This window comes from Scyliorhinus torazame, chromosome 2 (assembly GCF_047496885.1).
Source record: "Scyliorhinus torazame isolate Kashiwa2021f chromosome 2, sScyTor2.1, whole genome shotgun sequence".
NCBI classification, from domain to species: Eukaryota; Metazoa; Chordata; class Chondrichthyes; order Carcharhiniformes; family Scyliorhinidae; genus Scyliorhinus; species Scyliorhinus torazame.
Window position 1 is genome coordinate 87,679,939 of NC_092708.1, and position 25,626 is coordinate 87,705,564.

General features: G+C 47.7%; 1 protein-coding gene across 2 annotated transcripts in view; it reads right to left on the minus strand.

Annotated features, from left to right (window-relative positions):
- Positions 1–25,626, minus strand: part of cers6 (ceramide synthase 6) — a 512,798-nt gene that overhangs the window by 319,337 nt on the left and 167,835 nt on the right. For both annotated transcript variants that reach the window (XM_072473656.1, XM_072473649.1), the window contains exon 3: positions 23,605–23,735. In XM_072473656.1, the coding sequence (XP_072329757.1) occupies positions 23,605–23,735 (131 nt within the window). The remainder of the gene's footprint in view (positions 1–23,604; positions 23,736–25,626) is intronic.

Here is a 25,626-nt window from a genome sequence, read left to right on the forward strand (position 1 = left end):
TGCCTTTGCCGAGCAGGAATTGACGCAGTTCGTCGCCCATGAAGGAGGACCGCCTATCGCTCTGTATGTAGGCGGGGCAACCGAACAGTGTAAAGATAGTGTAGAGGGCTTTAATGACCGTGGCCGCGGTCATGTCGGGGCAGGGGATGGCGAAAGGGAACCGGGAGTACTCGTCAATCACGTTCAGGAAGTACGTGTTGCAGTCAGTGGAGGGGAGGGGGCCTTTGAAGTCCAAACTGACGCGCTCAAAGGGACGGGAAGCCTTTATCAGGTGCGCTTTATCTGGCCTGTAGAAGTGTGGCTTGCATTCTGCGCAGATTTGGCAGTTCCTGGTGGCTGTCCTGACCTCGATGGAGTAGGGCAGGTTGCGGGTCTTTACGAAGTGATATAACCGAGTGACCCCGGGGTGGCAGAGGTCCTCGTGGAGGGTTCGGAGACGGTCCACTTGGACGTTGGCACATGTGTCGCGGGATAGGGCATCGGAAGGCTCGTTCAGCTTTCCGGGACGATACAAGATCTCATGGCTATAGGTGTAGAGTTCAATCCTCCACCGCAAGATCTTGTCGTTCTTGATCTTGCCCCGCTGTGCATTATCGAACATGAAGGCAACCGACCGTTGGTCAGTGAGGAGAGTGAATCTCCTACCGGCCAGGTAATGCCTCCATTGTCGCACAGCTTCCACTATGGCCTGGGCCTCCTTTTCCACTGAGGAGTGGCGGATTTCTGAAGCGTGGAGGGTACGTGAAAAAAAGGCCACGGGTCTGCCCGCTTGGTTGAGGGTGGCCGCCAGAGCTACGTCGGATGCGTCACTCTCGACTTGGAAGGGGAGGGATTCATCGATCGCGTGCATCGTGGCCTTTGCGATATCTGCTTTGATGCGGCTGAAAGCCTGGCGGGCCTCTGTCGACAGGGGATAGACCATGGACTGGATTAGCGGACGGGCCTTGTCCGCATAGTGGGGGACCCACTGGGCGTAATCAGAGAAAAAGCCCAGACAGCGTTTAAGGGCCGTGGAACAGTGAGGGAGAGGGAACTCCATAAGGGGGCGCATGCATTCAGGGTCGGGGCCTATAACTCCATTTCACACTACGTAGCCAAGGATGGCTAGACGGTCGGTGCTAAACACGCATTTTTCCCTGTTTCAGGGCATTTGCGGTCTGGAGGAATTTTCGGAGGAAGCGTCGTGGTCCTGCTGATCGTGGCCGCAGATGGTGACGTTATCGAGGTACGGGAACGTAGCCCGCAAACCGTGCCGGTCAACCATTCGGTCCATCTCCCGTTGGAAGACCGAGACTCCGTTAGTGATGCCGAATGGAACCCTTAAGAAATGATAGAGCCGCCCATCTGCTTCAAAGGCAGTGTATTTACGGTCGCTTGGGCGGATGGGGAGCTGGTGATATGCGGACTTAAGGTCCACCGCGGAAAAGACCTTGTAATGTGCAATCCGATTGACCATGTCGGATATGCGGGGGAGAGGGTACGCATCCAGCTGTGTGTACCTATTGATGGTTTGACTATAGTCTCTAACCATCCTCTGCTTCTCCCTGGTCTTTACAACTACCACCCGAGCTCTCCAGGGACTATTGCTGGCCTGGATTATGCCTTCCCGCAGCAGCCGCTGGACTTCCGACCGGATAAAGGTTCGGTCCTGGGCGCTGTACTGTCTGCTCCTAGTGGCGACGGGTTTGCAATCCGGGGTGAGGTTCGCAAACAGGGAAGGCCGGTCGACCTTGAGGGTCGCGAGGCTGCAGATAGTGAGTGGGGGTATAGGGCCGCCGAATTGGAACGTTAAACTCTGGAGGTTGCACTGGAAATCCAACCCCAGGATTGTGGCAGCGCAGAGGTGGGGAAGGACGTAAAGCCGGTAGTTTTTGAACTCCCTCCCCTGCACCGTGACGTTCGCGATGCAGAACCCTTTGACCTCTATGGAATAGGATCCTGCTGCCAGGAAAATGTTTTGATTACTCGGGTGGATCGGAAGAGAACAGCGTCTTACTGTATCGGGGTGTATAAAACTCTCCGTGCTCCCAGAGTCGACCAGGCAGGGCGTCTCATACCTGTTGACGAGTAGCGTCGTTATTGCCATTTGGAGCGTTCGGGGCCGCCACTGGTCCAGGGTCACCGAAGCCAGTTGCTGTTGCTGCATCGGGGCGTTTTCTTCAGGCCCCGTGAAGTCGTCCATTCCGGGGTCCTTGGCCGTCAGCCAGGATGGCTACGTCCACGGGCCGCACACGGTCGGGGGTGGACAAGATGGCGCCGCCGATTGATCGCACACGGTCGGGAAGCACAAAATGGCAGCGCCCATCCATCCTGCATGGAGTCCGGGACCCGAGATGGCAGCGCCCCTCCCTCCCACATGGAGTCTGGGACCCAAGATGGCGGCGGTCCACAGTGCCCAAGAGGCAGCCGTGCGGTCGGGGGCGTAGGCACGGGCGTTCTGTGACACCACATCGAGCGAGGCAGCGAGGGCCCGTGCCTCCTTGAGGCTAGTGCATCTCGCTCCAGCAATCGCTAGCGAATTTGGGACGGGTGCATACCTGCTACGAAGGCATCCCGAACTAGTAGTTCTGTATGTTCATTAGCCGAAACCGATGGGTAGTTGCAGTTTCTCCCCAGTATCAACAGCGCACTGTAGAATTCGTCCAGCGATTCCCTGGGGATCTGCCGTCTCATCACGAGCTTGTGGCGTACATAGACCTGGTTGACGGGCCAGGAGATGGTGATAACCCGCAGAGTGCTAAGAGCCAGTGCTCCTCATAGTCTGCCATAGTCTGACACCTGCTTGGCTGCTAAGTGCTCGCTCACACCCATCACCTGTGCCCGCGGATGGGGGTGGGGGGGGGGGAGATGCCTGGAGAGATGGACCAAGGTTTCGGAGTTCACCTACAGGGCCTGCCCCTTCAAGGAGGTGAGGATTCTTATGTCTGGCACACCTCCTCCAGTCTGGGCCCTCTCCCGACGGTTGTGGTAGGGCTTTTCCTGATGGGACGCAGAGAGGGCATCACTACCCACACGCGCGTTCACAGTGGTGTGAGTGTGGGGAGGGGATGTAGTGATGCAAAGAAAGGGCTGTAGGGAGGAGAGGTGAAGGGAGTGTTGTGGCCCGCATGGAATGTTGTGGGTGGATCCTCTGTGTGGCAGGGTCTCGGGGCGGGGGGCTGCGTGGCACGCTGGCATCTACTCACCGTGCTGCCTGGTGTCGGTCATTGACGCTCCCGGAGCTTGCAGCCGCTGCCGCCTCGTCCCAGGCAGCACTGGCTGCCCTGTGGCTTACCCTCCGGGACCCTCAGGAGAACAGGACATCTGTCCTGGCCTCCACAGCACCTAGCAGCCTCCCCAAGTCTGCGGCCCCGAATCTTGGGGCTGGGCTCCTTGGCCCTTTGTTGCGAGCTGACTGGGGTTGGCTGAGCATGTGCTGCTCGACCTTGTTAGCGGGGGGCTGGTGAGCGCTGTCCCAGAGAATCAACTGGCAAGCCTTTGTTTGCAGCGAGAAGCCCGTAGGGCCTCATTCAGTGGACCAATTAACGTTGGCTAGTGTTGCCGGACACGCTGGGCTCGCTACCAGACTGAGAAATCTTTCCGGAGAATCGCGCCCAGTGTGTGTAAGAGAGAGAAAGTGCGCGAAAGAGAAGGAATGAGAAAGACGGCTGCACGGGCAGAGGCTTCAGCAGTCAGTGGGGCCCCCCACCCTAGCCAAGGTTTCCCCCATTCCCTCCAGCCGAAGATCCCCCAACCCCCGCCAAGCACTGGGGTGGCAAGCCTAGCGCCCCCGGGTTTTTTGTGTGTGAGCAAAGATGGCTACTCACTTCCTCGGCTTCCCACAGAAGCCCTTCCGCCAGGTTCACGTTTTCAAAAGGAGTACTAATTGGTGCCAGTGTGACCAGTTGCTGGGGAAGCCGCTGAATGGATATGTGGTCGCTCCGTTAATTGTAAGGAAATAGGGCCTAAGTGGTGAGAATTGGTTTCTCGCCACGCTACGGCGACATCCATATTTCATCTACGGGAACGCGCCGGTTGCATCGCAAACTGTTTGTCGCCTGGCGCGATCTCGTTTTCAGCCTCTCCCGCTATTCACCGACCTTGTTTCACTTGAGCGAGAGCACAATGAGGCCGGAGACTCGTGCTCACTGTGTACACTAACACTCTGATACAATGCAGTCTCTCTCTCTCTCTTTCTCTCTGCCTCTCTTTCTCTTACACACTCTGTGTACACTAACACTCTGATATGATCGATGCTGTCTCTCTCACACACGCACACAAACGCTTTGTGTGCAAAACTGTGTACAGTTTTGATCTCCTTATCTGAGGAAGGATGCCTTTGTTATAAATGGAGTGCAGTAAAAGTTTACCAGACTGATTCCTGGGATGGTGGGGCTGATGGATGAGGCGAGATTGAGTGGGTCAAGATTATACTCAATGGAGGTTAGAAGAATGAGAGGGGATCTCATAGAAACCTATAAAATTCTAACAGGACTAGACAAAGATGTTCCTGATGGCGGGGGTGTCCAGACCAGGGGTCACAGTCTGGGCATACCGGACAAACTGTTCAGGACTTAGATGAGGATAAATTCCTTCATCCAGACAGTGGTGAGTCTATGGAATTCGCTACCACAGAAAGCAGTTGAGGCCAAACGGTGTATGTTTTCAAGAAGCAATTAGATATAGCACTTGGGGCTAATGGGATTAAAGGATATGGGGGAAAGTAGGAAAAGGTTACTGAGTTGGATGATCAGCCATGATCATAATGAATGGTGGAGCAGGCTTGAAGAACCGAATGGACTCCTTCTGCTCCGATTTTCAATGTTTGTGCGACAAGCAACCCCAATTACTAAAATTCACAGGTACATATATTCAAAATATGTTTGCTCTGAATGATTTTTGTTAATAATGGCATGGGGAATTATAATTTAATTTGTCTAAAATATCCTGTCAATGTATTATGCTACACTTGGTCTCTTTGGCCCTCTGTGCATATCAGTGAGTGCTGTGTTATCTGAAACACATCTTTGCTGTATATTTACATGTGTTTGCTTCCATTGGATTGGAAATGTTCAGTACACTCACCCATTGGAAGCAGTTTGAGGCCCAGCCAATCTGGACCATGGAGCCCCACTCGCCCAATTTACCTAAAGGACTGGGAGGGAGAGGCGATCTATGAGGAAGGCTACGAAAGGTTTCGCATTGGAGCGCCAACCTGAATATCAGTGGAAATTGGCGTGGTTGGATTAAGGGTTGGCATTTTAATTCTTTTGCCATCTTATTCCCACCTGTGGAAGGATTTAATGAACTTCTCTCATAACTCATTTAATTTCTAAATTTTGTAAATAATGGGGACCCTTCACATTCCCTGCATGTTTCAAAGCACTACATAACCAATGAATCACTCTTACCTCTGTGGTTATGTCAGGAAACATCAAATGCTGCCCACACTGTTATTAGGCAGGCAAATAAGAATAAATTAAATGCTTGTCAAATGGAACATATGCTTTCCATCCATCTTAGTCTATGATTCCATGATTCTAGTCAATAGTGCAAAGCATGGTCTTAACAGCACAGTGGGTGTACCTGCACCTAAGGGACTGCAGCGCTTCAAGAAGGTGGCTCAACACAACCTTCTCAAGGAAAAATAAGGACAGGCAATAAATGCTGACCTAGCCTGCGACGCCCACATCCCCAAAATTAATTTAAAAAAAGATAAAACTTTCAAGGTTCCTCGTCAACTCAACCAGAGCTGCAGGGCATGGGCAGCAGATACATGAACCACTTAAGATACAATTGTCATGATGTCAAGTATTTCCAGAAGATCAATTAGTCAGTAATGAAATAAATTTTTCTTATAAATGAGACCAACTGCCGATGAAGTGAAACATTTGCAGTGTGATTCTAAGTAAGGAAAGGAGAATGAACATATTTATGTAGAGTCTTTCACATCCTCAGGAAACATCAAGGTGCTTTAGAGTCAGTGAAGTAGTTTTGAAATATAATTGCTGTTGGAATTTCGAAAACCCATGAGCCAATTTATACTGAGGGATAGGGATGCACAAGGAGAGCCTTGGGAGGGCCATGTGTCCTCATTTAGTGCATTAAAAAAATGACAGTCATTTCATAGAATCATAGAATTTACAGTGCAGAAGGAGGCCATTCAGCCCATCGAGTCTGCGCCGACCCCTGAAAAGAGCAACCTAACTAAGTCCACACTTCCACCCTATCCCCGTAACCCCACCTAACCTTTTTAAACACTAAGGGCAATTTAGCCTGGCCAATCCACCTAACCTGCACATCTTTCGACTGTGGGAGGAAACCGGCACACCTGGAAGAAACCCACGCAGGCACGGGGAGAACATGTAGACTCCACACAGACAGTGACCCAAGCCGGGAATCGAACCTGGGACCCTGGAGCTGTGAAGCAACTGTGCTAGCCATTGTGCTACCATGCTGCCCATAATGCCCACAATTTTCTACTATTTATTTTTATGGATTGGCCATCTGTTATAGCTGAGGATTAAATTCAAAACAAAGATCAAAGAGCGAGATCTAGCGGCCAGTTTGATGCGGGTGCAAATCCCGTTCTGGCCACTAATGGGCTGGCATGGTAGCACAGTGATTAGCACTGTTGCTTCACAGCACCATGGACCCGGGTTCGATTCCCACTTGGGTCACTATCTGTGCAGAGTCTGCACGTCCTCCTCGTGTCTGCGTGTGTTTCCTCCGGGCGCTCAGGTTTCCTCCCACAAGTCCCAGATGACGTGCTGTTAGGTGAATTGGACATTCTGAATTCTCCCTCAGTGTACCTGAACAGGCACCGGACTGTGGCAACTGGAGAATTTTGCAGTAACTTCATTGCAGTGTTAATGTAAGCCTATTTGTGACACTAATAATGATTAATATTAAATACCACAGTTCAAAGACGTGCCGGTTAGGTGGATTGGCCATGATAAATTGCCCATAATGTCCAAAAAGGTTAGGTCGGGTTACTAGGTTACTGGGTTACGGGAATAGGATGGAGGCGTGGGCTTGGTAGGGTGCTCTTTCCAAGGGCCGGTGCAGACTCGATGGGCCGAATGGCATCCTTCTGCAGTGTAAATTCTATGATTCTATGATAAGACCAAACGAGATTTGCACCTGCAAGATCTCCGTTTGAGATCTTCCCTGCCACCCGCCAGTGACGTGAACAGGTTACACCTAGAAAGGGCGTGCACCTGATTTCCATCAATTTAAATTTAAACGTACTTAAATAGCTTTACACCATAGCGGCTGGCCGTGATGGATCTTCCCCTGCTGGCGGGGTGCTGTCCTGTGTCGCGAATGACTACAGCTTTTCAAAAGCGAAAACCAGTTGTGATGACCAGACCAGGGGTGCGGAGGTGCCTGGAGGCTCCGGGGGTTGAGGGCCAAGGCTGGCCATTGCCCCCTGACACCCTACCAGGGGGCAGTGCCAAGTGGGCACTGAAGTGGGCAGTAACAAGTAGGCACTGCCAGTAGGAATGCCAAGTGGGCAATGTCAAGTGGGCACTGCCAATAGGAATGCCAAGTGGGCAATGTCAAGTGGGCACTGATGTGGGCAATGTCAAGTGGGCAGAATTGGGCACTGAAGTGGCTAGTGATGAGCGGGCACTTCTAGGGGTAACCTTCCACCATTGGGGGAGTTTCCCCTTCTGTGTGGTGAGGGGGGAGAGGGAAGAACCCTGATGACAGCACGTAGGGGGGTGCCCCCCCAATACATTTGTGGCGAGGGGGAGGGGGAAGAGGGAGAAAATGCCCCAGATACATCTATGGTCGGGAGGGTGTCACCCCGAAGCTTGATGGGTGGTCTTCCCTGTTCATGGGAGGGGGAGGAGGGGTTGGGGGAACTTATTTTAAATGCATATCGGGGTGCCCTTTGAAGCCGGCGCCCCAATGTCTGTGGAGCAGGCCTTTCTGGCTCTATTCCACCCTGCCAGAATGATGCCGCAAACAATGGCATCAGATTTTCTGTGCACTATGTTCCAGAACATCTGGCTCGAAAACGCAGCTGTGTTTCTGGAAAGAAACATGTCAGTTTTCAGTCGGCCTGACACTCTGACAAATGTCGGGAAAAAGCCACCCAATGCTTTGTGGGTAGTTCATATCTGCACAAAAAAGATCAGCACAGAAATATTAACTGACTCCAACCGATTCCACTTTTCAAAGACAATTCGGAATTTACTGATTATTCATATTAATGCACTTTTGAAATGCTTTCAAGGTAAACCTGCTTATGAAAGTCAGCAATTCATTTTAAGTAATTTGATTTATTGATTGAATAATTCATAACATTAGAGCAAAAGGGCTTTTACAGCTTCCTCACTTGAGGATTGCCAGCTAAGCAATATTTAGAATCAATTCATGAAAAACGTGCATTCAATGTCTTTCCTGAAAACCCCACAAACCACACCATACAAAATAGGACTGCTGAAAATATCTGGCTTTATTCTAATTAACTGCTCAAATACAAAGGTCATTTAAGCGTATTACACTGACTATTATACAGCCTTTATCAGTTGAAGATTTTAGAATACTGTAGGCCCGCTCAGCTGGATGAATTGCAATAAGCAAAGCCAATCAACAATAAAATATGCTGGTGTCATCCATGGACTGCAGCTCCCCAAACTATCATTTCTCCACCATACTGCATTCATAAAAAATTATAGATTACTGGGCAAAAAAGAACATAAATCTGAGCTATGTACACATTGCCTGAGATCTGTATGATTGGAATGTACATTTGTTATCAGCTCACGCTTACCTATTTCCAATGTCAAGTTTAAATTGCTATGTGAGTAATGGTATGGTGCATCTAGCTCGGCTAATGCCCTGTCTGGACTGACAAAAAGTATTAGCCTAACAACAATTTCAGAATTTGTTGTGCGTTATGCATCACTGCACTTCTGGCACCAAACATTTCAAGTTTCAAAAACACATTCTAAGAAACCATAAATCACGTGAAATGACAATACCACAAGTAGGTTCTAATAGTTCCATATCATGCAGGCAGCTCCAAGCATTTTTTTCAGCAGCATATATAACTTAATATAGGTTGAGATAATTATCAGTATGCAATAAATATTCTCCATCACTATAGTTATAAACTATTTGTTCTCTTTTGCATCGACTAACCTCCATGAGATCTCTCCTGACTGATATAATGAGGTGGGACAAATGATTATTTCTCCAGCATTCACAGGACTTGGAGCAAAGGCAGGTTAAATGGAGTTTCTGGCTGGGATTCCCAACAGCCCACTGAATCCCACGTCAGACCAGTGTGAATCTCTCGGCCCATCCTGCCAGCCCTAACGGGGTTCTCGATGTTCCCCAATTAGTTTCCCACCCAGATCCGGTTGGAACACACATAAAGCTCTTTAGAACTGTTTTGAATGTGATTCACAGGCAGGACACCCAATTCACTTGCCTCCAGGGATGCTCCAGGCACCGCGCCCCCCCCTCCCCTCCCAGCCGGGAGTCCCGCTGGCGTGAATTGGTGCAACTCCTGAGAAACGTGGACCTGGCAGCTTGCAGTCCGAGGTTCTGAGTTGTAGGGGTTCAGGCCATGGGTCTTTCTTGGGATGGGGGTCACTTGGCTGCTGTTCCCATCTGCAGGCTTTAAACACTTTAGACAGTCTGTCAGTATCTAAAAATTAAGGTTCTTTCATAATAAAGTGAAGATTTCCCCCACCCGTATCCCAAAACATTTTTAAAAAGTCAGTCAGTATGCCAAGTTTAAAGATCTGTGAGATGAAGATAAAAGTAATTGTTTTAATGCAGTAGAAACCTTTGAAGTAGATTTCTCACAGTCAATTTCATTGTGCTTTAAAGTATAGAAGCCTGTTTGTATGCCTAGAAATCTAAAAGCTTTGAACTGCATTGTTTACATTCAATTTCACACACCACTGCCTCATAAGACCTTTATGATTGACAGAGCAAGGCAGATTCAAAGGAGGGATAAGATTGTTTATTTATATAACTTTGCAGGGATCCATCAACGCAGGTGAGCAGGTGGTTTCCTAATGACAGTTTTTTAAAAAGTCTGCCTCTTTGTTCTTATGAAGACCCAAGAGGCCCTTGTAAATGAATAAACATAAGTTTATTATAGCTCCAGAAAACTACCGCTTTGCCAACGTATACAGAGAATAATTCCCTGTCGGGACTACCTGAATGCTGGACCCTGTCCGAGATGGTGTTTACATGATCTAGTAAAGAGTCCCAGCTGGTTGGGCCTCTGCCCACTAGCGGGGAAGCTCGTATTCCACGAGTCCCATGATGAGACCGATTAGACTATCCTCATGGGCCTTGTGAAGGTTATTACAACCCTTCCACCCCAAGTCAGAACGTTCCCCTCCAGTGGTCAGCAGGATGGGCCTACTTCGCTGCTTCGCTTGCTTGTGCCTCTGCCAGTGCTCGGGCTGGGTCGGGGGGACGGATATCGAGCCGCTGATCGCCTTTTCGCAACGATCAATGGAGGGTCACTGGCGGGTGCTCAGCTCCACCAATAAGTGCTGGTACTTCCGTGGTCCATCCCCGAGGCTGAATTGTCATTATCTTGATAATCTGGATGCTGGCCCACGGTGGGTTGTGTCTCTTGACTTTACGGCGGTACCAGGGGTGGTAGAGGCACTGACGTGCCTGCCGTTGTTTCCTCTGAGGCACGTTCCCTGACCTTGAGGTGGTCCAGATGTTTGCACAAGGTCTTCTCTCGGGTTCTGAACTTGTACGAAATGGGCCCTGTTCTCTTTACACGATTCCAGGGACCCAATGGAAGCTGTCACATAATTTCTGGACATAAATGGCGTCTACGGGTTTAAAACAAATCCCGGACATCCAGTGGTAATGGTACTTATTTTGGATGACCTGCTTTGTCTCTACTTCTAGACTTGGGAATGCCAGGCTCAGGCAGGTTCGGAGGCATCAGCCCATGAATAGCTCCGCCGATGTTTCCCCTGTTATGATGTGAGGTATGGTCTGATAATGGAACAGGAACTTATCCAGCCTTATATCAAGAGAGCCAGTATTCTGTTTCCTCATGCCTTATTTGAATGCTTGAACCGCCCGCTCTGCCAAACCATTTGAGGACGGGTGGTACGGATATGCTTTACCCCATTGGCACGCATTAATGATTGGTACTCCTCATGAGTGAACGGGGTCCCGTTTTCCGTGACTAATGCCTCTGGTATCCAGTGGGTTCTAAATGATTACTGTAATTTCTCCATGGTAGTTCTCGAGCTGGTGGTGGATATCTGGTGCATGTCCAGCCACTTGGAGTGGGCGTCTACGAGGACCAGAAACATGGACCCCATGAACGGCCCAGTAATCTCAATTACCAGGGTGACTGTTGACTTGAAGTCTAATCCGAATCGGTGTACTTTAGAGACTGTGATGCAATTCAGCTGCATCAAGTCGGCCTCCTCGGGCTGGGCCACCTGTAAGGCCCTGGCTTGGAGCACCATTGTAATCTGCCCAGGGCGGTGTGATCTTTGTCGATTCTGATGGCCTTGGTTGCCGCGCACTCTGTGACCGCAGGTCTGGCAATGTCGCTGGTACTTCCCATTTCAAAATCTATCAATCTTTATTTTAAACATCCTCAAAGACTGAGCCTCCACAGCCCACTGGGATAGAGCATGCCAAAGATTCACAACTCTCTGAGTAAAACAAGTTCTAATCATCTGTCTTAAGTGGCTTTTTTAAGTGGCATATTTTGAGTTTGTGCTCCCCTGGTTCTAGACTTCCCAACCAGTGGAAACATCTTGCATACATCTACCTTGTCTGCTCCTTTATGTGTTTTAGAGGTTTCAATGACTCTTATTCTTCAAAACTCTGGAGAATACAGGTCTAGTTTCCCCAATCTCTCTTCATAGGACCGTGAGACCAATCACCCCAGGCACAAGGCCGGTGAACCTTCATTGCACTCCCGCTGTGACATCAATATCCTTCCTAAAGCAAGGGAACGAAAACTGCACATAATACCCCAGGCAGGTCTAACCAAGGTTCTATACAATTGAAGCAAGACTTTGCTACTCCTGTACTGAAACCCTCTTGCGATAAAAGTTAAATCTCTTGCGTCCGATGCCACCCATGAGACAACCCGCTCCTGATTCACTCTTGCAGGAGAAATGTGCACAATGCCCGTGAGATACAGGGAAATGGAACAGGGAATCTTCAAGATTGAAGAACTCACTCCCAATGAAGAGCAACCTGGAACTCCACTGTAACTATGGAAGATGGTGAGGTTGCTAGCACAGTGCCTGTACATGGTTAGTGGGTACACATTAACTCTAAAGAATGCAGGCCCATTTTCTCCAATGTCTCTTCAATGAGACCAACCATCCCGGGCACAAGGCCGGTGAATCTTCATTGCACTCCCTCTGTGGAATTAATATCCTTCCTTGTAGCATCAGCATCCCCGGTCCCACCCCATGAATATTTGATCTACCACCAGGAGCTTAAGGAACCCCTACACTTGCAAGGTAACACAGATCTTTCTTGTCGTAGCAGGAAGGTGCAGTTCACTGTTCTCGAACAATCAAACATATTCTATAGCAAATATGTGGACATTTCCCAATTGCAGGAAGTAAGATGTAGACTTGGGAAACCGGATTTGAAGAGCCTGCTCTGCCATGATCATACTGAATGGCAGAGCAGGCTCAATGGACTATTCCTGCTTCTATGTTCCTATCATGTAAAAGTGGGAAAATGGCTTTAAGGGTTTATATGAAATAAATTGGTATTAGAGTAGAAGTTGATGAATACTGTAAGCTTCCAAGTTATTGCAATTCTTTAAACACTGTTGTGTGAAGGGTTAACTTTTTAGTTCTAAATATGGAAGGTAAAGTTGATCAGAAAAGAAAAAGGAACGTGGTTAGTATGTTTATGTTGTCTATTATTGCTCATTCATTGAACACTGGGGCATTGATCTTCAATGAAAAATTCATACCTTTCAAGTTTTTACTAATTTATTTGTTCCCAATTTACTGACTACTTGTGATCCCTTTTGTTCTGCCATATGCTTCGAGATATTTTTGTTGCGTCTTCTGTAGAGACCATCATTAAGAAGATTTTGAAATCTTTTTATGAACTGAGTGCTCTCCATTTGTAACATTTTACAATGTCTTCACCCATCTTTTTCCAAGTCCATCAGTGCACCTACATAACAGTCAACTTGTTGAGCTAAGGACTTATCTATGTACCTGCTACTTTGTCAGCCTTCTGCTGTATTCTTCATTCAAACCTGGCTTGTCAATATTGCACTCACTGCTTGGACTGTCCTTCCATTTTACATTAGGACTACCAAATATGGTGAGATTAATTACAGAACATTAACAGGCCATTTGGTCTAACTATAGTCTATGGTGCTATTTATGCTCCAAACGATCCACCTCCTAATGCTACAGAGCACTGGTGATCTGGAATCCCAACTCAACGGTGCAGATCTGAGACTATTTAGATCTCTGCATTTTTGTGATCCATGAAGTTTACTCTGAAGTAGTCTTCTGGATCCACCTTATTTACACCATTTAGAATTGTTTGTCTTTATAAAGTCATCTCAGCTGCCTTCTTTCAAAACTTAGAGATTTTCACAGTAACTTCATTGCAGTGTTAATGTAAGCCTGTTTGTCACACTAATAAAGATTATTATAAAATCTTTTTCCTGTCTTTCCTCATTGATCAGTGTTCTGACAGTATTGCTTTGTCTAGTGTTTGTTTCCCTCTCTGACTTACCATTGGGCTTTCATTACCTTTGAACAAGAATTCAAATTGTCATCTGATGGAAATGCTGTGGGTCATGAACAGAACTTCCGCTAATGTGTACACTACTTTTCTGGTTAAATAATTCAGCAGTTCTATTTACTTTGCTGGTACTTTTCCTACAATAATTATATGCCTTGAGCATCAATTCAACAAAATTTTCGTACCTTCCTGGAATTTACTAATTTATTTGTTCCCAGTTTACTGACTAATTGTGGTCCATTTTCTTCTTCCAATATACACTACTTTACAATTGTCCACATTAAATTTGATCGACTATGACCCACCTACTAATTTTGTAGTTCCCAAGGTTCATCCACAGATTCATGAGGGGTCCCTCTCAGTTTGGTATTGTAAATGAACTTGTTCAGCTTGCATTAGGCTTTTGAATCCAAGTCATTGGGCAGGATTTTCTGGCCCAGCCCACTGCCGAGATCGTCAGACATTTGGCTGGGCTGCCAAATTTTCCCGCAGCCAGTCCTGCCACGATGGGGCCAAAAAATCCAGGCTATTATTGTAAATTAGAAAACAGTCTGAGTCTCAACATTTGTCCTTAAGATACTTCATTTAGCACTTTCCTCCCAGCCCAAAAGTTACAAATGCGCTGTCCTTTTCAGGGCACTTTTCAGGTTCAAGAGTGGTCGCCTTCGGCCAATTTGTGAGGATGTGCAATGAACAGCGAGGAATGATCTGATCAGGGCATCTATTATCCCGCAGGATAGGGGTAATGTGATGTATTTCAGTGCCAAGTTTGCACAGTGAGCAAATGACTCAGGTCCTATTTATAAAATTGTCCAAAAGGTCAATCTTGTAGCATATGGAGCTGTAGGAATCCCAATGGCAATTATTAGGAACTCAGACCAGACCACAACAGTTGCTAGGATACCGGACAGGAACCCCAATATTTTTTTAATTTGTAAGACTGTGAGGAAAGGATAATTCGCTCCAGGACTGACTCAAAGTACAAAGAACAAGACTCCATGCACAAATAGGGACATGGTATATTAAAATAAACTTTATTACTAACACAGGATTAAACTAACTTTAACATCATACAAGAAATAGCTTTTAATTTCCAGTTAAACAATGCTTAACAATAACATCCAGGAGTGATAGGCGAGGACCAGACGGGGTTTGTAAAAGGGAGGAAGTTAACGGCCAACGTCAGGAGGCTCTTAAATGTGATCATGATGCCCTCTGAGGGTAGGGAGGTGGAGGTAGTGGTCGCTATGGATGCGGAGAAGGCTTTGACCAGGTGGAGTGGGAATACCTGTGGGAGGTCCTGGGGCGGTTCGGGTTTGGCCGGGGTTTTGTAGACTGGGTCCAGTTGCAGTATCATGCACCGGTGGCGAGCGTGCGGACCATCCGAGTGAGCTCAGAATATTTTAGGCTGCACCGGGGTTCGAGGCAGGGATGTCCACTCTCCCCACTGCTGTTTGCCTTGGCTATAGAGCCACTGGTGATGGCACTGAGAGCGTCAAAAGACTGGCAGGGGTTAGTCTGGGGAGGGGTGTGGGGGTGTGGGGGGGGGGGGGGGGGCACTGGGTCTCATTATACACGGACAACCTACTCCTGTATATTTCTGACCCACTGGGAGGATTGGAGAGATTATGAAGATCCATGGGGAATTTGGTGGTTTTCGGGGTATAAACTGAATATGGGTAAGAGTGAGGTCTTCACGATCCAAGCGAGGGGGCAGGAGAGGAGACTGGGGGCGATGCCGTTCAAAGTGGTGGGAGGGAGTTTTCGACACTTGGGAATCTAGATGGCCCGGACGTGGGAGCAGCTACATAAATTAAATTTGGCCCAGTTAGTGGAGCAGATGAAGGAGGACTTTCGAAGGTGAGATATGCTCCTGTTGTCACTGGCGGGGAGGGTACAGACTGTAAAAATGACGGTTCCCCCGAGATTTTTGTTTATATTCCAGTGTCTCCCTATTTTTATTCCAAAAGCCTTCTTTAAGAGGGTTAATGCGGTGATATCTGAGTTTGTGTTGCTGGGCAAAACCCCGCGAATAAGGTGCTATTGGAGCGGAGCCGAGGGAGGGGGGGGTGGGGGGGTTGGCGCTACCGAATTTTAGGAACTATAATTTGGCGGCAAATATAGCTATGATTAGGAAGTGGGTAGTGGGGGAAGGGTCGGTGTGGGAATGGATGGAGGCGGCATCATGTAAGGGCACAAACTAGGGGGCACTGGTAACGGCACCTCTGCCATTCTCGCCGGCTCGGTATGCCACAAGCCCGGTGGTGGTGGCAGCTTTGAGGGTGTGTGGACAGTGGTGGAGGCATATGGGAGTGGAGGGAGCGCCAGTGTGGACTTCGATTTGTGGCAACCACCGGTTTGTGCCAGGGAGGCTAGATGGGGGATTTCGGAGATGACAGCGAGCTGGGATTGAGCGATTAGGGGATCTGTTCATTGACGGCAGCTTTCCGTGCTTGGAGGACTTGGGGGAGGAGTTTGAGCTGCCAGGTGGGGATGGTTTCTGGTACTTGCAGGTGAGGGACTTTGCACGGAGGCAGGTTTCGACCTTTCCGCTTCTACCGCCTCAGGGGATACAGGGCAGGTTGGTTTCGAAAACGGAAGTGGGGGAGGGGAAGGTCTTCGAAATTTATGGAGAGCTCATGGAGTGGGAGGGAACCCAGGTAGGGTAGGTGAAGAGTAAATGGGAGGATGAGCTGGGTAAGTTGTTAGAGGCAGGTCTGTGGGAAGATGCTCTGAGTAGAGTCAACACGTCCTCATCGTGTGTCAGGCTCAGCCTGATACAATTTAAGGTGGTTCACTGGGCACACATGGCGGTGGCCCAGATGATCAGGTTTTTTGAAGGAGTGGAGGACAGGTATGGGCAGTTTGTGGGAGGGCCCGTGAATCATGTCCACCTGTTTTGGGCGTGTTAGAAGCTTAGTGGATTCTGGCAGACATTTGCCGATGTCATGTGCACGGTACTAAAGACAAGGGTAGCGCCAAGTCCAGAGGTGGTGATTTTTGGAGGGGCAGAAGACCTCGGAGTCCAGGAGGCGAGAGGCTGATGTTTTGGCCTTTGCCTCCCTGGTAACCCGAAGATGGATCTTATTGGTGTGGAGGGACTCGGAGCCCCCAAAATCGGTGGTTTGGGTTAGTGACATGGCCAGGTTTCTCAGGCTTGAGAAGATCAAGTCGGCCCTGAGAAGATCGACGTTAGGGTTCGCCCGGAGTGGCAGCCATTTATTGACTTCTGTGGGGAAAATTAAGCTGTCAACAGATACAATAGTGGGAGTGGGGGGTTAGGGAGGGGGGTGCAGGGGGAGATAGCTAAGGCGCAATCGGCAAGAGAAGGATGGGGGACTGGGGAACTGTGTTAGTTTGGGAAGCACGGTAGCACAAGTGGCTAGCACTGTGGCTTCACAGCGCCAGGATCCCAGGTTCGATTCCCCGCTGGGTCGCTGTCTGTGCGGAGTCTGCACATTCTCCCCGTGTCTGCGTGGGTTTCCTCCGGGTGCTCCGGTTTCCTCCCACAGTCCAAAGACGTGCAGGTTAGGTGGATTGGCCATGCTAAATTGCCCTTCGTGTCCAAAAAGGTTAGATGGGGTTATTGGGTTACGGGGATAGGGTGGAAGTGAGGGCTTAAGTGGGTCAGTGCAGACTTGATGGGCCGAATGGCCTCCTTCTGCACTGTATGTTCTATGTTCTATGTTCTGTGTGTGTAAGCCATGTTGTCTGGGTATGGTTGTTGGTTGGGGAGGTGTTATTTACTGTGTTATGTTTGCATTCAAAATTGTTGTTAAAAAATCACAAATGCCTTAATAAAATGTTTTTTTTAACAAAAACAATAACATGAAACACATTTATTCCTAACTGCTATCTTTTCATCTCCAATCAAGCAAACCGGTCTCAAGTCAAAACTCACTTTTAAAAATACAGTTAGCAAACCCAGGAATATTTGTTGTATAGAGATGTCTTGAAGAAACTGCTTTGAGAGACACAGATCCTTCAGGAAACAACCTGCAGATTCTTGCCTGTATCAAACTAACTGGGGTATGACCATCTTTCCAAGGCTAACCACAATGGGCTGGATTCTCCGCTGCTGAGACGCTGTTGATGCTGGGGCAGGATTCGTGGTCATCCACGACAGCAAAACTGGCGCCAAACTTGGACTGATTCCAGCGACTGTGGAGGGGCTAGCACAGGCACCACATGGAATACAATCGATTCCAATGAAAAATGGTGCGGGATTCGCCAGGTCTGTGATTGACACTCGGGAGGCTGTCGAGCTGAAGCCTCATATACACATTGCACTCCCCACACATACTCATCCCAGCCAACAAGGTGGCACTGGTTTTGCTGGAGAGCGCCCATCCCGCTGATTGGTCGGCTGGGGCCAGAGGATACCTAGGGGAGTGCCCTGGGGGGACACCTATACGATCCATGGTCCTAGGTTCACAGTGGGCTGTTAGCGGCATGCACAGCTGCATGGCTGTCTTTACGACTGGGCAATGGTGCTCCGTGTCCATCCACCCGGACCCCGCAGCCCACCTCCTGGCCACCCCAGCTACTCCCTTCAGCCCTGACAGAAGCACAACTGTCAGCAAACTATGGCGATGTTGGACGCTTTCCGTATCCACTCTCTCTCTCCCTCAGCAGCCATGACACCGGTTTCATGATTTTTAAAAGCACAAGTGAACTGCGCCGTCGGGAACTCAGCCCATCGGAGGCGGAGAATTGCGGAGGCCCCGGGGAATACCGGGTCAGGGCCGCTAATGATATGGTAAAAGTGTTTTCTGTACGTGGATTCCGGACAGCATTGACTCCGCCAGGACGGAGAATTGCGATTTTATGTCAAATCGGCACTCGCCGCGATTTTGCCGTCGGAACCTATTCTCCGCCCAACCGCGTTTCCCAATTTCGGCGTCAGCCAACAGACAATCCCACCCATGATCTTTAATTATCTAATCCCCAGGGAACCTTCTTTCTATAAACAAAATTCCATTAGCCTTTTCTGTAAACAATATACATGGTTGGAATGAATTATGATCTTACTTTTACAATGATTGAATTATCCCTTCTGTAGCCAATGTCTACCTGTCTCTGAAACCAGGATTTTCAAAAACATTACAGCAGCAGTTATATACACATTATAATTCAGGCTTTCAACCATCACTGCACCAGCTACGTATAATGCAATATATATCTGAAATTCCTACATTCATCGCACTATATTGACCAGTGAAGGGAGGCTTGCGGTGGAGAGTAGAAGAGAACCCATTTGTGGATTTCTCAACTAGCAAATCAGGAAAGGTAGCAAGTTAGACCTCTTCATCTCAAAAGTAAATTTGAATGTTGGATGGCATGTATTAAAGTATGCAGGAAAATTCTTGCATGCAGTTGCAACTTGGAGCTACAAATACGAGTATAGCAACCATGTAATCTACATATCAGAAATATGCATAGGGTAAGTTCGGGGGTATGGAAAGAAATAGTGCGGGGGGTGGAATAGAGCATAGAGTGTCCTTATATGCCGATGACTTGCTGTTATATGTGTCGGAACCGAGTGTGTCGATAGGAAGAATATCGGAGCTGCTTTGAGTGTTTGGGTCTTTCTCGGGGTACAAACTAAATCTAGACAAGAATGAGTATTTTGTGGTGTCTCGGCAGGGGGTGGGTGCAGGGGTGGGGGGGGCTGCCATTCCTTATGGCAGGGACTCACTTTAGGTTCCTGGGGGTGCAGGTTGCCTGGGAGTGGGGGGGGGGGCTTCGCAGGTACAACATCTCTAGTTTGGTGGGGAGAATAAAAGCTGATCTGGCACGGTGGGATGGTCTCCCTCTGTCACTGGCGGGTCGGGTACAGGCGGTTAAAATGAACATGTTGCTGCGATTTCTGTTTATTTTTCAGTGCCTGCTGATTTTCCTGCCAAAGGCTTTTTTCAGAGAGATTGAGGGAAGGATTACGTCGTTCATATGGGGAGGGAAGGTGGCCAGAGTTAGAAAGGTGCTACTACAGAGGGGAAGGCAGGCAGGGGCTTTGGGTCTTCCGAACCTGATGTATTACTACTGGGCGGCGAATGTCGAGAAGGTGCGGAGCTGGGTCAGAGGGGTTGATTCCCAGTGGGTCAGAATGGAGGAGAGTTTGTGCAGGGGGTCGGGATTGAAAGCACTAGCAACAGCGCCGCTCCCGATAGCCCTGGGGAAGTACTCAGGGAGTCCGGTAATAATAGCTTCATTGAAAATTTGGAGGCAGTTTCGCCAACATTTCAGGTTGGGGGCAGGTTCAAGGGAAATGCCGATTCGGGGGAACCACAGATTTGAGCCAGGGAGGTGGGATGGAAATGTTCGGAAATGGGAGGAGAAGAGGAATAAGACACTGAAAGATTTGTTTCTTAGGGGTCGGTTTGCAGGATTGAAGGAGCTGGAAGCGAAGTATGGGCTCTAGCAGGGGGAAATGTTTAGATACATGCAGGTTCGAGACTTTGCCAGAAAGGAGATACAGAACTTTCCGGAGGAGAGTTGCTGGAGGAGGTGCTGACGACAGGGGGACTGGAGAAGGGGGCAGTGTCAGCGGTTTAAGAGCTATTTTGGAAGAGGGGAAGGCACCACTGGAAGGGATCAAAGCAAAGTGGGAGGAAGAGTTGGGAGAGAATATGGAGGAGGGGTCCTGGTGTGAGGTGCTCCGGAGAGTGAATGCCTCCACCTCCTGCGCGAGGTTGGGGTTGATAGAGCTGAAGGTGGTATTCAGAGCACACCTCCCGAGGGCGAGGATGAGCCGATTCTTTGAAGGAAACTGGACCCGGGCCTCCGGGAGGCCATATTCGGGGTGTCGGACCAGTCAGTGTTGGAAACGGGTGCGGAGGCAGATGTGGTAGCCTTCACCTCGTTGATCGCCCGAAGACGGATCCTGATGGGTTGGAGAGCAACCTCTCCACCCTGTGCCCTAGCGTGGCAGGGGGGACCTGTTGGAATTCTTGACTCTTGAGAAGGTTAAGTTTGAACTGAGGGGAAGGATGGAGGGGTTCTACAATTCATGGGCATTATTCATTATGCATTTTCAAGAACTGGATAACATCGAACATTAGTTGGGGGAGGTTGGGTGGGAGGGTTGGGGGGAGAGGGGCGGTGTGTGTTAATGGTGACTATGGGCGATTCCTGATTCCTTTTTGTCATTTGCTTATGTGAACATGTGGGCGAATGTTTGGGGTTTGGTGGGAGGATGGGATCGCTGTTATTGATATCGGGATTGACATATTTGTTACTGATTTTTGTTTATTGTTGGTGGGCGTAAATTTGGGAGAAAATGTGAAAAAGGAGAATAAAGAAATATTTTTATAAAAGAAATATGCATAGGGTAAAAGGTCATTCCATCTAAAACACATTCCATGTGGAAGCCGGCGAAATTGTTAGCGAGAGCTGGGCTTAGAGCAGAACCCATGGCACCATCCATTTGGGCACACATGGTGTCGTTAACGCTGAATTCAACTGTGCATGTTTCTAAGTTTATAAGTTCGTGAACACAGCCCAGTCAATCCACACAAACCTGCCTTCCATCCATTGACCCTATCTACACGTCTCGCTGCCTGGGGAAAGTGGGCAGCATAATCAAAGACCCCTCCCACCCAGCTTATTCACTTTTCCAACTTCTTCCATCGGGCAGGAGATACAAAAGTCTGAGAACACGCATGAACAGATTCAAAACAGCTTCTTCTCCGCTGTTACAGATTCCTAAACGACCCTCTTATGGACTGACCTGATTAATATTACACTCCTGTATGCTTCACTCGATGCCGGAGTCTATGTATTTACATTGTGGACCTTGTGTTGCCCTATTATGTATTTTATTTTTATATTATATTTTCTTTCTCATGTACTAAATGATCTGTTTGAGCTGCTCGCACAGAAGTACATTTCACTGTACCTCGGTCACATGACAATAAGCAAATCCAACATCCAACATCAATGAACACAGATTCAGAACATGGTGGCACATGTAGAGTGCTGTGAAAAGTGATGCGGTACAAATGTCTGTGGCTTTCTTCAGTGGTTTATTAATGAGTGGGCTCGCAGTGTCGAATGAGCACATAGGCATTGGCATTGATATGCATGTCTGTATAATTTTCATGGAAGTGAAGGAATCTTACACCGTGTTTGTGAATCTCTGAACTGGTTAGGAAGAGGAGCAGGAGTAGGCCATTCAGCCCATTGAGCCTGCTTCGCCATTTAAGATGATCATGGTTGATTAGACACTTCAATGCCTTTTAAACCTACTATTCCCATAACCTTTATGTTATTGTTAATCAGAAATCTATCAATCCCTTTAAACATACTCAATGACTGAGCTTCTCTACCCTCTGGGGTAGAGATCTTCCAAAGATTCACAACCCTCTGTATGGATACATTTCTCCTCATCTCAGTTCGAAGTGGCTTCCCCCTTATTTTGAAATTCTTCCCGCTAGTTCCAGATTCCCCAGGCAAGAGAAACATCTTACCTGCATCTACCCTATCTATTCCTTTAAGTATTTTGTAAATTTCAATGAGATCACCTCTCATTCTTGGAACCTCTGGAGAGGTTTTACCCAGAGAGTGGTGCTGGTCTGGAATGCACTGCCTGGGAGGGTGGTGGAGGCTGGATGCCTCACATACTTTAAAAAGTACCTGATGAGTACTTGGCACACCATAACATTCAGGTCTATGGGCCAAATGCTGGCAAGTGGGATTAGTTGGGCAGGTCAGGGTCTTTCATGCGTCGGTGTAGACTTGATGGGCCGAAGGGCCTCTTCTGCACTGTAGTATTGTGTGATTCTGTGAATACAAGCCTAATTTCCTCAATTTCTCTTCGTAAGATAGTCCCGCCATCACTGGAACAAATCTGATGAATCTTTGTTTCACACCCTATAATGCAATAATAACTGTCTGAGGTAAAAGAACAAAAACAGCACACAGTACTCCAAGTGATCTAACCAAGCTCCTACATAATTGAAGCAAGACCTCACTAATTGTAGCAACGTGCTCAACCAATTGGCCAATTCATGTTGTGTGAAACCTGTCATAGATAAGATAGAGAACAATGGAACATCGTTTTTTATGTCCCAACAACTACTGATTATATCGAACAGCACATACTTTCAGCTGTTTGAGTATTGGCCGTATTGAATGAACCTGTGCTTGCAAAGCTCAGAACATAATAACATCTAATATTAGATATAATTCTATGTTTATGCAGCACTTGCTGAACAATCCCGAGTGTGCTAAAAATTACACTAACAACCAATTTAAGATTAGCAGTCAGGTTCACAAAGTGGCTCATTAGAAGCTACATACATTGATGCACATGGACCTGTCCTCCACAGGCAAAAGAAATATGTCCAGACATTTCACCTCCTTTGAATAAACAGAAATATGGGGGCCAATAGCTCCCTGGTGCATTCACCACAGCAACATCTCAAGACCCGGGACCGACATTTCACCCAATTAGCACCCTTTTTCTCAGTATGCAGTACAAATCTTTGTTCCCTGTGAAATCTGGCATTCTTGCATCTGGCCTGATGAGTGCAGGGCAAAAAGCTTCAACAGCATGTCTCTTTTTTTCAGGGATACCGAGGTTCAGTACTACCAAACGGCTCTAATCTGTTCCATTAGTTTAGCCTGTATTGACAATCCACACCACCTTGGTTTTATTAACGGTGTGCTTAGAGTAACTCAAGTATCCCGTTGCTTTTTATACTTTATATCCCACAACAAAATCAAAACTACACTGGTAACCTGTTTGAATACTTCCAATACATCAAGCAGACCTAATGCCAGCAACTGAAACCCTTTTCTCATACTGTCATATTATAAACTCTCTTTAATTTTACCTAAGTAAAACACAACAGATTAAATCCGTACATGCTCTCACAGAATTTGGTAAGGGTGCTGGGCTTCTCCTGGTTCCTTCGCTGCCGAAACCAACGCTGAATTGTGCGGACATCCCAATCCAGTTGTTTGGAAAGCCCTTCCAGTCTCTTTTCATCTGGATGCTAAAAAAAAATAAACCATCCAATTAAGAAATTCTTCTTCAACAACAATGACAATTTACATTAATCCAGCACCATTAGTATCAAAGTGTTTCAGAGAGGTGTCATCAAAAAAATAGGCACTGGGTCAGAAGGGAATGAAGAAGGATTAAGAGGGGAGTTTTAATCAAGGACTCAAAGGAGGACAGTGAAACTGTGAAGTTTATGGAATTCCAGAGTGCTCTTTAAAACCATAGAATTCCTATGGTGCAGAAGGAGGCCATTTGGGCCAGCGAGTCTGCAACGACCCTCTGAAAGAGCACTCTACACAGACTCACTCCACAAACTTATCCCCATAACCTGTCATTCTTTGGACTGCGGGAGCACCCGGATGAAACCCACGCAGACACAGGGAGAAAGTGCAAACTCCACACAGACAATCACCCAAGGCCGGAATTGAACCCGGGTCCCTGGTGCTGTGAGGCAGCAGTGCTAACCACTGTGCCACCATGCCGCCCTCTCTTCTCACTCCCAGGTTCTTGAAATAAAAATGAAAGACAATGGGCTGGATTCTCAGTCAGCGGGATCCTCCGCTTCGCTGGCAGCGTACTCACGGCCACAGATTTCCCGAGGGCGTGGATGTGCAAACAATGGGAAACCTCATTGGCCGGCTGCCGGGACAGGGGATCCTGCTACCGGCAGGGACAGGCCGCATCAGAATACAGGTGCGCCGGACAGAGAATCCCGCCAAATACCTTTTGTTTTCATTCGTTGTTCACCATGATTAGTTCCTATTTAAATTACTCCAAATCTCATACATTATTAAACAGAAAAGTGTTACAACTTAAAATGATGCTGCATCTTTTATGTAGATGTAGAAAGTTAACAGTTCCCACCAAAACAACAAATTGCAAAACCAACAAGTATCCTAGCCAGAAGAGTATGATCAACATCTGGGAGTGTAGAAATAGAATTTGTAGCTGCTTAATCCACACTGCTGTTCCGGGGTGTGTTGTGGCAGAGTCATTCCTTAGATGAAAAAGTGTGGGATTATGAAGATCAGAGGGAGAAATGCAAGCAATGTACTCTATGTTCCCAGCTGTTACCAAGCTTTTTAAATGCACCTTTCCTTTTGAATAGTGTTTGTAATGGGCAGTGGTAATGATGTCCAAGTAACGGTGCTCTCTAATACCTATGTGAAAATGCTACAGCAATTTCAGGTAAGGGGAAAATGTGTGGGCAAACTAAAAAACCCATGTCCACTCTGCAATGAGCTCCAAAAGAAACGGCTGACAACCTGACCATCAAAATGCATTGAATGCCATGAAATTGCTGTATTTGCCCAATAGAGATGAACTAAACAAAACATTGTCAGTGTTTACTTACACCACAAGTGGATTGGACTAGATTTTTGATTGCTGCCCTCGGGGGACAAGACACATTGAACACTTTGTCTGGAATATATAATTTGATCGTGCATCCTGTAGTGTCGTTCAGTGTTTCTGCATTGTGCAATTAGATCTAGTCATTGTCAGGCAAGCTCCAAAACTCATAATGATAACACTCCTGCTTTCAGAGGCTCACGCTCCTCAATTTGAAATAGGCAGGATACTCACCATACCAAGTTCAGATACTGTGAAGTGCTCACGCTCTTGAGTTCAGGGAACACATACGGCCCTGCTTTCAGCTAAAGAGGGCTGAGGGATGGAAGGATTTCAACATGAGCGGTAGAACTTTAACACTGAGAATGGTAAGCCATTGTAGATCAGTGAATGGGACTTGCTGCAAGTTCGGATACATGTGACCGAGTTTCGATGAGCTCACGTTCATTGTGGGTGAGATATGGCCAACAGAAAACTGGAATAGAAAAGTCTGGCAAATAATATAAATGCAACATAAAGCATGTTGGCAGGAA